Source organism: Thalassophryne amazonica, chromosome 8 (assembly GCF_902500255.1).
Source record: "Thalassophryne amazonica chromosome 8, fThaAma1.1, whole genome shotgun sequence".
Taxonomy (NCBI): Eukaryota; Metazoa; Chordata; class Actinopteri; order Batrachoidiformes; family Batrachoididae; genus Thalassophryne; species Thalassophryne amazonica.
Window position 1 is genome coordinate 106,723,250 of NC_047110.1, and position 13,918 is coordinate 106,737,167.

Sequence of the window (13,918 nt, forward strand, 5' to 3'; positions counted from 1 at the left end):
CCCCAATTAAGTACTTTTCTTCTGTTTCCTCCTTCTTCTTCCTCTTCTCCTTCCTTCTTTCTTCTTCTTTTTGTACAGAATATCAGAAGACCTAGGATCAGATGCTTCCCTCTGTTACCATGGAAACGGAGGCCAGTCACATGCTGGAGCAAGCGCTGGAGCAGATGGATGACATCATTGCAGGTGGGTCAATATATGCAGAAATCACCTAGTTTAGCTAGTTTTGACCAAAGTGTTGGTGTAATGTTATTTTTGTAGTCGTGTTGCCTTTTTTGTGCGTCATGCAGCAGAGTCGTGCGACCAAATGCTACATGAAGTGAGTCGATAAACTTTTTCGCAGATGGCAAACACACAAACTGAGTTTAAATACAACAGTGTGGGGACTTGACGGTGTGGAGACTTTATGTTTACAACATCGACATTCCCCCACAGGCTGTAGCTGTGCACGTATTTACATCTTGAAGAGAATAAAGTCATTTAAAGTGTCTCATTTTTAAATAAAACAGTCAAAGGATGAAATGTTTCAGGTGTATTTTCTCATTTATGTAATAAATATTGAGTGCTGTAGTCTGCCGGGTTGAAGATATATTTACCAGTTAAAACTTTAACTGGCAACAACAGGTTGATAAGTTATTGAGTCACTAACTTACAGTGTTTATGTGTAATTAGGGACACAAATGCAGCACTCAGCTCAGCCTTGGTCTGAAGGATTCATCTAACAGCAGAGTAAATGTTTGATGTGGTCCATCAACACTTTGTGGGAGTGTAAAAGCTGAGCAAAGAAAAGCCACACAGACTGACATGAGATAACGAGATAGACTTAAAAAATAATGGCCTGCGCTGAGTGTCAAATGGGCGTAACACAAGTAAACCATCACTTTTACATCCAGGTTTGTTGAGAGACAGCAGGCAATGAATACATGAACATTTCCAATTCACTGAATACGTCTTGGGTTTAATTTACATCAGTTATTAAGAAATACACAGGATGGTACTATTTGGTAAATTCGTCTGGAGGAGGAAGTCCTCAAAAACTGAGTGACGAGTGAGGAAAGCCACCAAGACTCCCAGACAACACTGGAAAAGTTATAGGCTTCTGTGGCTGATTGGAGAAATTGTGCATTGTACAAGTTTTGCATTACCAGTTATACAACTTCATGATGAAGTGGTATAGAAGATTTTCTTAGAGAAGGCTTGAAAGATCAGCTATAGTTTGTGATAAGGCACATGGGAGATGAAAGCCTAGATTTGATCTGTTTTCTTCTCTGTCCCATGTCATCATGAAGCTGTATAAATGGTGATGCGACCTGCAAAAGCTGCACGGTGCACAATTTCTCCAGTCGCAGCAACAGAAACCTATAACTTTTTCAGTGTTGTCTGGGTGTCTTGGTGGCTTCCCTCACTAGCCTTTATCTTGCACTGACTCAGTTTTTGAGAATGGCCTCCTCCAGAAAAGTTACCATACAATTCTCTGTCTGTCTGCCTCTATCGTTCTGTGTGTGTGTTGAACACCCTGCGGTTTTGCAAGTTCTCCCACTTAGAAATCAGGGAGGGGTCTGAAATTTTCATCTTAGGTGCATGTCCACTGAGAGGCATAACCTGAAAAAAAAAATCCGTAAATCACAATGTATGACTTTTTTAATAATTTATTTGGATGTTACTGCTGCAAATAAGTATTTGAACACCCACCAACCAGCAAGAATTGTGGCTCACACAGACCTGTTATTTTTTCTTTAAGAAGCCCTCTTATTCTGCACTCTTTACCTGTATTAATTGCACCTGTTTGAACTTGTTACCTGTATAAAAGACCACCTGTCCACCATAGCCAAGACCAAAGAGCTGTCTAAGGACACCAGGGACATAACTGTATTTGCACCTGCACCCCTTAAAGAGCAGTGTGCCTTCAAACTTGGGATGTGATATACCTATTAGTCCAGATGGTGGCAGTAATGTGCCAAAAGCTGCTGTAAGTTGTCTACTGATGCTCGCTCTCTGGCCACTTTATTAGGTACACCTGTTCAATTGCTTGTTAACACAAAGATAACTAATCAGCCATTCACATGGCAGCAACTCAATGCATTTAGCCATCTAGACGTGGTGAAGACGACTTATTGAAGTTCAAATTGAGCATCAAAATGGGGAAAAAAAGTAGACTGGACGTGGCGTGGTTATTGGTGCTAGACGGGCTGGTCTGAGTATTTCAGAAACTGGTGATGTACTGGGATTTTCACCTCTAAGGTTTACAGAGGATGGATAAAAAAAAAGACAAGCTATCCAGTGAGCTGCAGTTGTGTGGATGAAAATGCTTTGTTGAGGTCAGAGGAGAATGGGCAGACTGATTGAATGAGTGAGATATATATATATATATATATATATATATATATATATATATATATATATATATATATATTTACAACCCCAATACCAATGAAGTTGGGACGTTGTGTAAAATGTAAATAAAAACAGAATACAATGATTTGCAAATCCTCTTAAACCTAATTGAATACACCACAAAGACAAGACATTTAATGTTCAAACTTTGTTGTTTTTGTACAAATATTTGGTCATTTTGAAATGGATGTCTGCAACACATTTCAAAAAAGTTGGGACGGGGCAACAAAAGACTGGGAAAGTTGATGAATGCTCAAAGAACACCTAATTGGAAACAGGTGAGTGTCATGATTGGGTATAAAAGGAGCATCCCTAAAAGACTCAGCCGTTCACAAGCAAAGATGGGGTGAGGATCACCACTTTGTGAACAACTGCATGAAAAAATAGTCCAACAATTTAAGAACAATGTTTCTGAACGTTCAATTGCAAGGAATTTAGGGATTCCATCATTTACAGTCCATAATATAATCAGAAGATTCAGAAAATCTGGAGAACTTTCTACACGTAAGCAGCAAGGCCGAAAACCAACATTGAATGCCCGATCTTCGATCCCTCATGCGGCACTGCATTAAAAACTGACATCATTGTGTAAAGGATCTTACCATGTGGGCTCAGGAACACTTCAGAAAACCATTGTCAGTTAACACAGTTCGTCGCTACATCTACAAGTGCAAGTTAAAACTCTACCATGCAAAGTGAAAGCCACACATCAACAACATCCAGAAACGCCGCCGCCTTCTCTGGGCCCAAGCTCATTTGAAATGGACAGACGCAAAGTGGAAAAGTGTGCTGTGGTCTGATGAGGCCACATTTAAAATTGTTTTTGGAAATCATGGCCGTTGTGTCCTCTGGACAAAAGAGGAAAAAGACCATCCAGATTGTTACCAGCGCAAAGTTCAAAAGCCAGCGTCTGTGATGGTATGGTGGTATTGGGTTAGTGCCCACGACATGGGCAACTTACACATCTTTGATGGCACCATCAATGCTGAAAGGTACATTTTTCACAACATCCCAACTTCATTGGAATTGGGGTTTTGTGTGTGTGTGTATATATATATATATATATATATATATATATATATATATATATATATATATATATATATATATATCACAGCTGAAGTGTACCTATGATAAAATTACAGACCTCTCCATTGTTTGTAGGTGGGAAAATTTGCAAAATTGACAGTGTGTCAAATACTTATTTGCCTCAATGTATGAATGTTGAAGTCACCAACAACTGGAATGTTATTGACATGGATTGCCAGATTAGAAATAGACTTGCCAAATTCATCTAAGAATTTAGAATATGGGTCCGGGGGTCTATATATGGTAACAAAGTAACATGGTTGATTTTATTCTTTTGACATTGGCTATACGTAGTATCCTGGGCAGAGCGGAGAATCAGCTGTTCAAATGAATTGTATTTTAGACCCCCAAGAGCCAGTAAGCTAAACCCAGATTTATATTAATTAAAGCAACACCTTCACCTTGCTTTGTATCACGAGGGACGTGACTAAATGTGTACTCCAGTTGGCAGACCTCATTTAAGGGGAGGACAACAGTAGGTTTCAGCCAGGTTTCACATAAACCAATCACATCTAAACAGTGTTCCATAACTAGATTATTTATCAATAGTGATTTTGTGGACAGTGATTTTACGTTAATTTAACCCAAACTAAGGACCGCACTGGGGTTAACATTTTGACTGTTGGGATTTGGGGGTGGTTCCAGAGTAAAATAAGATGCCTAAAATTAGGTTTGGGTTTACAAAATTCCACACGGGTTGAAGGTAGCAGACATGGAATATTTGACGTTACAGAAACAGCCAGCGGGGCAACCTCAATTTTACTGTTATCCAGTGTAGTAACGGGAACTAAATTTGAAAAACATGTCCCTCTACACTCTTTATGGGTACATCTGTGGAGACAGGCCACAGTCTCAATTTGAAAAATTTCCCTTCCTGGCACATGTCACCATAGCAGATATCCTGCACTAATTTTCTTGCAAAGCTAATGAATTCAACACACACATTAATTATAGGAATGTTTCTAACATCTTGTTAAATCTATGCCATGAAGAATTGAGGCATTTCTGAATGCAAAAGGGGGTCCAACCTGGTACGAGCAAGGTGTACCTAATAAAGTGGCTGGTGAGTGTTGTGTCCAAGAAAAAAAAATAGCCGCAACATTGTTCTGTGATAAATAAACATAATGATGATGAATGTTGTGAAAGAACAACAACTGATGATGGTGATAATAATACATTTTCTGCTCCTTGTAGATAAATTTGTTTTCTTGTCTCTCAGTAGGTAGTAAGTTGGAAAGCTGAAAGTATTCCAGCTGATTGCAGTAGTCTTCAGTTGCATGTTGGCCCTTATAGGATTTTACAAAATGCATGAATGTTCCTGTTTCCACTGGTGAAATCATTTTTAAAGCTTGTTCAGAAATCATTCAAAATATAATGCACTGCTAAAATACCCTCGGCCGTAGGAGCATTGTGTTCTTTAGAATTTGCAGTTGTTTAATTAATTATTAAGATCCTATTTTCTTATGGCCCAGTCACATGGCACTTAACGATGCCCAAACGAAACAAGAAATCTGTACTATCGTTGACTTTCATTGGCATCGTTTAACCTTCGCGCAGCTTCGTTCCTGCAACTGGCACAAGTGGATTTTTAAACTGTCAAAAATTTGAGCAAATGCTGCCGAAAACCTCAATTCGTCCGTATTTCATTTTGCTGTAGTTCTTGACAGTTTTTTAATCATTTGCTTAGTTTTTGTAATGTTAGTGCCTAGTTTGACGTTGTTCGACCATCAGAATGTTTTCATACAGTGCAGAAGCCAGTTTGTGAGTGCTGCTGCTGCTGCTGCCACTGCGTTCATGCACCGTCGGAAACTACAGGGGAAACTCAGCCTGTTTGCTTGGATTTTTTTGTCTGGGTGGGGAGTCAGCTTCACTGGGCTCAGGCACCTTATATAGGCCAGAATTAATCTTTTGTGTGGATACAATGAATTATTTTACCAAAAATAAAATGAAAACCATGCTGTTGCCACAAGCAAGTGCTGAATTTGAAACAACAAAAAAGTTGTGTAATTTCCGATACTACTTGAATGCAGCAGCAACAGCAGCAGTCGCCTCCTGCATGCGCTTATTGTTTTTTGTTAAGTATAACAATGTGAGTGTAGGAATAACAATCCAGCCCTTCTGTACATGTGGAAACAGGTAGATGATTCAGATAATTATATAAGAGCTGTTCTGGAAGGCAGAATTCAGAATTCAGAATTCGTTGTGGATCAGTGGCAGCTGGTGGAAATAACAGCATATGGGGAGTGAATGCACGGCGTTCACACGGACTGATCAATTTACTGCTCTGATATATTCAGTCATCTTTACACTTACATATTTATTCCACCTTTTGACAGTTTTCTTTTATAAATCAATATATATGGTTTAGTAACATAATACAGTGATACAGCAGCCAACATGGCACACCAGCTTTTTTTTTTTTTTTTTAATTGGAGCAAGATGGAGTGCGCAGCGTGTCATCAGACAGTGAGGATTCTGATGATGAAGGAGATGATCCCTCTGTTGTTCTGGACGAGCAACCAGAGCAGGTGGATCCACTAACATGTGCACAGATCTCTACAGTGGGTCGGATCGCACGCTTCTCTCTGCAGGGTCTCCAGGACTCAGGCGCTAGAGAGCTCCGCCCCAGCACTGAGTCCTGGAACGCAGAGCAGGATGCAGACACACACTGCTCCAGCAGTGTCTCCAGGTGCGTTTTGTTCAAAGCGTGGAGATCAATGTTGGCTTTGGTTTTGTTTTGCTTCTTTTTCATTCCTTTTGCGCTCTTGATTCTCAGGCTATTCGATGATGGGAAAAGTCAAAAGCTCATTCGTCCACCTTTTCTCAATGATTTGTGACTTTTTGTACTTTTTTCCCTTCATTCTGGAATCATCGTATGCTGTGTGACTGGGCCTTTTTATATCATTTGTACAGGTTCAAATCAATTCATCATTTGTTCACGTTGTGCAAATCAAGGAATATTTGTCGATCACCCTCTGTGCATTTGCAGGTATTAATGAGGCAAATTTATCTCCATAGAACATTAGCTTTGAGTTAGCAAAAGTTAACACGCAAGCTAACATCCACAAAATGCCTTGTACATGACTCCAGAGGTGTTATCAGGTGGCAAAAACAGCGTGTTCAGTTTTAGAAATGTATTTCTCGCTAGCTTTTACATAATATGCCAGAAATGAAGCTCTTAGCAAGTAGCTACATCAGGAAGTGACGTCGTCATGCTAATCTCGGCAAAATGTCTTGTAAATAAGTTCAGAGGTGTTATTAGGTTCCAAAAACAGTGTTTTCAGTTTTAGAAGAGGTTATTGCTCGATAGCTTTTACATAATATATGAGAAACGTATATATAAACACACAAAACAAAGCGGTTTTGACATGGAAATATAGACCTGGAACGGACGTGCGCGCATCAATCTATTAGTGTTGCTCAGGACAGGAAGGCACCATTTCTAAGGGTGGAGATGTGCTGATCATCAATAATAAACTGACCGCTTTTTTTGCACTAGCGTCGCTATTTCTTAATGGATTTTAATAAATGTAGGCTTGTTTTAAAGCCATTTGAAAGCTCTTTCCAATGAACCTACACGTGTGGGTGAAAAAAAAACTTTTATGTAAAATGCAGAAATTTGGGGAAATTATGACAAACTGTGCTGCTTTTCTCACTCTGTTGTCGCTGTTTGTTAACAGATTTTAATAAAAGTAGGCTTGTTTTAAAGCCCTTTAATTGCTCTTTCTAATGAACCCATACATGCCTGGGTAGAAAAAAAAGGTTTTACGTAGTGTGGAAATTTGGGGGAAAATATTCCATTCTGGTCATTTACTATGATGTTTTTTTTCTTGTCATCATAATTCTCGATAGATTTTTATAAATGAGGCCTTGTAAGTTGTATTCAAGCTGATTAAGAGCTCTAATAAACAATCCTTATGTATTAAAAAAATAAATCTGAAGTATGCCTTGCCATTGTGCTCATTTACCTTGCTGCTTTTTCCACTGTAATATTACTGCTAGTCTTTTAATGACAACAACATATATATGATTTTTACTGACATTTTATTACAAGTAGATATAGAGCCATTCAGAATTTATGACTTTTGACCCTCAGTCAGGGTAAAAAGTACCTCCTCCATCCCCTCCAACCACACTGTTCAAATTTAAATGCCGCCTGTGACCACCATGTACATATCATATTAAACAACAACTGCAAGTATATATTCATAAATATGTTTAAACATTTTTGTTTCCATATTTGTATGCATGTGAACGCAGCTTAATGAAAAGAACTTATGGCATTGAGTTATAGTCTCAGTATGTCAATATTAAATTGCGACATAACGACTTTAAAATAGATTTGTTTTACATAATTACATTAAGGCTCTTGTACAGTTCATTTTAGTATTGGAGAATTTGTTTTGTAGTTGGTGCAGTTGATGGTGAAGCTGCCTTTTTTCTCCTCATTTCGCTTCTGTTTAACAGGTGCCTTAACTGGCTCAAGGCGCTCTGTCCATCCTTAGTAATGGCCGCTGTGCGGCACACCGCTAGTCACGTGACGTCCATTCCAGGTCTCTATTTCCATGGGTTTTGAAGAGACCAGCGACTCTACTCTGATTGGCTGTCACCCATGCCACTCAAAAACAAAACGGATCAGATTGAAACAGAATGCGACTTTTTAACCTCTTAAAAGACATAAAGGTTAGCCATCTTTGAACTTGTCCAAAGTCTGTGGTCCAAGAATGTTCCCTGTAAATTTCAAGAGTCGGGCAGACAGACGGCTGGACGCAAAGCCTTTGCAATACCCGATGGGCATATTTGATGGCCTCAGGTAATAAGAACATTTTAAAATTTAGTGTAACAGTGGCACAAAGTTCCTATAGTTGTTCCTGTAGTACTTGTTGTATGCAGCATTTCACCCTCAAGATCAATAAATACATTCCACTTTCTCCTACAGTATTTATTTGGACGGAAAAACGTTTTCATGTATGAACGTCTCATCCGAGGCTGAGTGTGTTAATGCTGTTTTTCAAAACCACACTCAACCCACTGAGTGCTTTGAATTTTCTTTTCTGGTGCAGACAGTGACCACAAACACATTTAAAATCCCATTAATGACATCATCAGCCAATCACTAACAAGGAAATTACAGCCACTTAGCAACAGAATTTAATATGTTGGCCGTACGGCGCTCCATGATGAGTATTTTTTTTCTCTCAAGGTCAAACATGTTGTGGTATTTGGAGTCAAACCACTTTCCAGGTTCATGACTTTGATTTTTGATGATGAGATTGAAATACTGTTTACATTTACGTACAGCAGATCAACCCCTTGTTGGCGAGAAGAATTTTACTGACCTTGACTTTGTTGGCAATGATGTGATCTGCGTGTCCTTGATTGCAGGACTTGAAAATCTGAGTGAGGATTCTGAACATCTGGGATTGTGATGGTTCTGGATCAAAATTGAGATTTAGGCTTTCAGTCACTTCCCAAGTCACAGTGTGCAGGTTTCTCCTCTCTGCAGTTATGCTTCCCATGGTGCAGAGTGCAGGTTTCTCCTGTCTTTGTGTCACTCCTCCATTCTCTTCACATCTTCAAATTGTCCCTGCCATGTTTTTGTGTCTTCTCTCTTATCTCATTTGCTTTGTTCTGTTAGTTCTCCTTTGTCTTCTGGTATTTTTGGGTTTTATTGTTTATCATTATGTTCCTGGTGTAGTGGTACTTCTGGGTGCTCCAGTGTTTCTGCAGTTAATTAGCTGGCATCTTTTAAAGACATGTTCATCCAGAGGTTTTCTGCCAGATCGTTGTGGTTCATCCCGCTTTCTCGTGTTTCTTGAAGTTTTTAGTTCCTGATGGGTATCTCTTAGGGTTCCTGTTTTTCCATGTTTTGGCCTTCACATCATTGTTGACATCTGAGCCTGCCTTTTGTCTTTAAATAATCTGTTTAACCCTGTTGGACTGTTTTTGTTGTTGTTGTTGCTGACCGTTGCTTGTGTGATGAATAATCACATTGCTTCCCTTGGAAGGCCGCTGCCTGATATTCTGACCCAAGTCTATCCAAGACATCTGCCTTTTTGTTCCATTAATAAACTGTTTAAGACCTTGATGTCTGTGAGTCACTGCATAGGGGTCCTTGCCTGTTCCGTGACAGTGGAATCATGAGATCTTTGAAGAGAGGTGTTTAGTGATGCCCTTTTTTTTTTTTTTTTTTTGCATGTCTTCAGGATCCTGGTCTATCCCGTCTTTCTATATTGTTGTAAGACCTGGATATTAACCAGTGAGCTAAGGCAAGGACTGGGTGCATACTACATCTCTTCAGAGTATTCTTGGGTACATGGTGTTCAGGAAATAGTTACTTAGAGAGGCTCAGATGAGGACCACTGGCATTGTGAGGGAACGTCAGCCACGACATGTTTTCTGGGCGTGAGCCATCGTGCAGGTGTGTCAGTGTTAAGGACCACAACAGGTGGAAAAGCCTACTGGCTACTCCAGAAGCAAGGGATGGACTTGTTTTTTGTTTTTTTGCCTGAGTTGGTGACCATTATTGTTTTTGTAAATGTTATACTTCCTCCGTTCAACCTTCTCTTCCTCTCTGCTCTCGTTCCCGTTTCCACTCTGTGTCCAGGTTCAAAGGCAGCAGAAATGGAGTATTCTAATAGCTTGTATGACCTGGGTTCCCCTATTAGTCCAGGTCCACTGCAGGTCATCCAGCTTGCTGAGGATCTAAAACTGGCTTTGGAGCTTCAGCCCGACCAAGAACAGCGAGACAGCATCAGAACACAGATACCTACAGATACTGCACAGGCGCTCATGGACTGGCTGCAGAGTGGACCTGTGAGTACACACTTGTGGTTGACAGATCATTTGTCATGGACTAATTTCCTTAATGTCCACCAAAATGTTTAATGGGATTTGGATCTGAAAAGTTTGGTGCCATGTCATTGATTTTAATATTTCTTTCCTGTGGAGATGCTTTGATCCTCTTTGCTCTGTGACAAGATGTGTGATCATCCTGATCGTCCTGAGACATGACTTCATAATCAGAAACCACTTTTCAATCACTAGAATGAGAATAGTGTCCAATATGTCACCATCTACCTGTGTAGTATACTATAAGCAACAGGTTGGCCGTCGTCATGTGCTAAGGTTCTTGAAATGGAGCAATATCTCCACCTGGTGGACATTTGCTGTTAATGCAGGTACAATAAAATTTTGCTAAGACCTCTAGTATCTTATACAAAAAAGTCAGAGGTATGTGGGTGTGTCTGCCTTTGACTGGACTGTTGCCTAGCAACAGTAATTGTGTCAATGCTCCCACACACATTCACAATCCCTTGACATACACAACACCCGCACATGTTCACAATTCGTACCTTCCTTCCTTCCTTCCTTTCTTCCTTCCTTCTCCCAGTCACTTTATAATAACTAGATTTCAACATAAAGCAAGTTTTGTCTGTTTTATGAAATTTTGAAAGTGACAACAACAGTTAGTGCTGTTCTTCTCAGAGCAGAGGGTTCTGGGTTCAAGGCCACTCCCGCCCCTTCACCATGTAATCTGGTGTTGCCTCAGGAAGTGCATCCAGTGTTAAAAATTGTACCAAATCAACATGTAGATCCATGTTGGTGACCGCAAGGGAGAAACTGATGGAATTTATGACAGCTTTAAAGGACAAGTTCACTTTTTTTTTTTTTTTTTTTTTTTACAACTCTAAAAATGATCGCCCGTTATGACTCCGGCAGATGTGCACACCTCCTCAGTGAGCGCGTGGCTGAATGTTTGTCTTTAATACAGTAGTAGACGGCTGCGTGTTTTAATGGCGTTGCTGTGAGTGTAAGCGGAGGACAAAGCAGGGAAGGGATGAAGTGGGGAAGTTTGGGATGTGTTCCATAAAGTTTTCCCATGAGAGGCTATTACTGTTATCGACTTCCTGCGCTGGCCTCGGTCCCGTGCGCTTTCTGCCCATCCTGCGTTTAGTACTCACAATATTTTATCTCTCCTTCACTCACTTTCTGCTCCATGGCAAACTGCTGCCAGGGAGAGACGCTGCGTTTTTAGCAAAACACATTTGAATCAATCAAGGTTGACCAAAGTGCTATACATATTCCAATCACTAAATCAATAAACCTAACACAGTGCTATAAATAGAACATCAAATTAAAAGGAATTAAGATAAAAAACATTGCCAAAAATGAGCCAGTTAGAGTTGATCAAAAGCCAGGGAAAAAATATGTGTCTTTAAAGATGAATTTGACCTTTAGTTTTTAATCTCATTTTAGGGTTAACCAATAGCAATTGATTGGCAGAACTCAGTGCCATAGCAGGGGCCTAGACACAAAAAATACAACAAACTTTAACAAACAAAAAAGAAAGAAAGAAATGAAAGAAATGTTTTTGCATAGGTTTTATAGTCAAATGTCCTTCTTGACATTAACTGTTAATTCTGGATTTGGGATCAGCACCAAATTAGGCATATTTCACCCTCCAGTGTATTGCAGAATTTTATTTATTTATTTATTTTTGCAAACAGACGTGGTCACGGAATACATAAATTGTGCTTATACACACAGGAATGCACATTAATGTGTCATATTGCACCAAACTGAATTTAAAAAACAAACAAATGCTAAAGGATTAATGCTAAACACTGTGATGCAGTGGCAGAGGATGTGCTGGCGGCTACATGTGCATGCAGTTGTTCTCAAACGGGCCCTCAAGTACGAACGCCTGAATGAGCTAATCAGCTTGTGGGAGAGCAGCCAGAGATGGAAAATGTGTCGAAAATGTGTTAGTTGTACTAGAAGCCTGGGTTGAAAACCACAGTGTTAATGCTTCACCTCGGGGCGCTTTGGTGAATAACTGCTGCACCAAACCCTTTCCTTGCCAGAAAAACTCTAATTTCTGAGCTTGAAATATGAATTGCAATGCGCTTGTGGTTGGTGCACCTGTCTCTTAAAAGCAGTGGCAGATGACCCTGTGATTGGTTTAAATTATGCTGTAAAAACTGGAAAGAATGTGTAGCTCTAATGTATTAAACTCCAGTTATGAGTAGTCAGTGCAGAAATGGCAAAACAACACAAACACGACAGATGTGACTAGTTCTCCTAAATTTAATGCCACCACGTAAGTAACATTTTGGGCACTTGCGCTTTCTCTGACTCAGTTTATAAACACATCCATGATTGATGTAGTGACTAAATATAACCACTTTGTGCCACATGCTTCAATTTGCACTCAGATGGGACATTATGTTAGTAGAAACGTTGAGTTTGACATGCCCCAGGTGCACTTGTGCCTTGCACTTGCTTGTCAAGATAGGGCCCTTCGCATATTAAAGTTTGACTGCGAGTGCACAAGTCAGGGTATGATTCTGGTTTATACTCACATTACAGCCTGCTTCTGCCTTGCTTGTGTATTTGATCATCACATGCTGCTGCTGTGTGTGCTTGTGCACATGCATGAATGAGAATGCATGTGCACAAAAAAAAGAGGGCAGCAAAGTTAAAAACAGTGAACTCTGTCACCTCCCTCCTCTTGGTCTCAGCCAATTGGTTCTGCAAGACAGATGGACTTCAGTAGGGGGGAGAAAAGAAAGAAACTTACTGTAGGAAGGAAGAAGAAGAAGGGGGTGGAGGATGGGGTAGAGAGAAGGGAGTGAGAGAAAAGAGGATTAGCAACAACAAACAAAATGGGTAAAATGAGGGAGGAGAGAGTCTGATGACAGAAGTATAGAGGGAGAAGGAGCCGCGAGACAAGAAAGAGAAGAAGAGGAGGACAAAGACAGAGGGGGAGTCGTCCTCCACAGCTGTTCACACTCACTTACATGTAGAAAAATCTGAACGGGTAAATGGAGCTGATGCCGTTGGAGCCCAGGACGTAGATGGGGCTGCAATGGGCTGTGAGCATGGACAGTCCCATTGACTTATACAAACACTTCTCCTGGCTCAAAAAGGTGAGTGGACATCGGACCGGCTTTGTCTCTGCTTCTGTTTTTCTAAGACATGAGCACCGCTTCTACTTTCCAAGATAATCCCAGTTCCACTTTGTTATTGAACTGTTGTTGCAGAGTGCATTCTGATGGAACTCTTCTTCACTTTTGGAAGTGGGCTGCAGCTCAGGTTTCCGGTGTCGTTAGGTGATGTGCGTGTCTGTGTGTGCGTGCATGCTCCATGAGCCTGCTGTGATCCGATTAACAGCAGTAATGTCTCAGCTGATTGCTGTTGACAAAGCAGCGTCTGATTCTGCACCAATCAATCAGTGAGACGCGTCACGACAGCCACGCCACAAATTTAACAAATGCTTAATTTGAACTTTGCAAGCTGCGAGTCACATGCATGTGCACACACACACACACACACACACACACACACACACACACACACACACACACACACACACACACACACACACATTACTACAGTGGTACAGTGGCATTAAAAAGATCAGGAAACCTTTGTG

General features: G+C 40.4%; 1 protein-coding gene across 1 annotated transcript in view; it reads left to right on the forward strand.

Annotated features, from left to right (window-relative positions):
• Positions 1-13,918, forward strand: part of ppfibp2b (PPFIA binding protein 2b) — a 167,769-nt gene that overhangs the window by 42,366 nt on the left and 111,485 nt on the right. Inside the window, exons 2-3 of the mRNA XM_034175542.1 lie at positions 79-183; positions 10,088-10,296. Of these exons, the coding sequence (XP_034031433.1) occupies positions 102-183; positions 10,088-10,296 (291 nt within the window). The 5' untranslated portion in view covers positions 79-101. The remainder of the gene's footprint in view (positions 1-78; positions 184-10,087; positions 10,297-13,918) is intronic.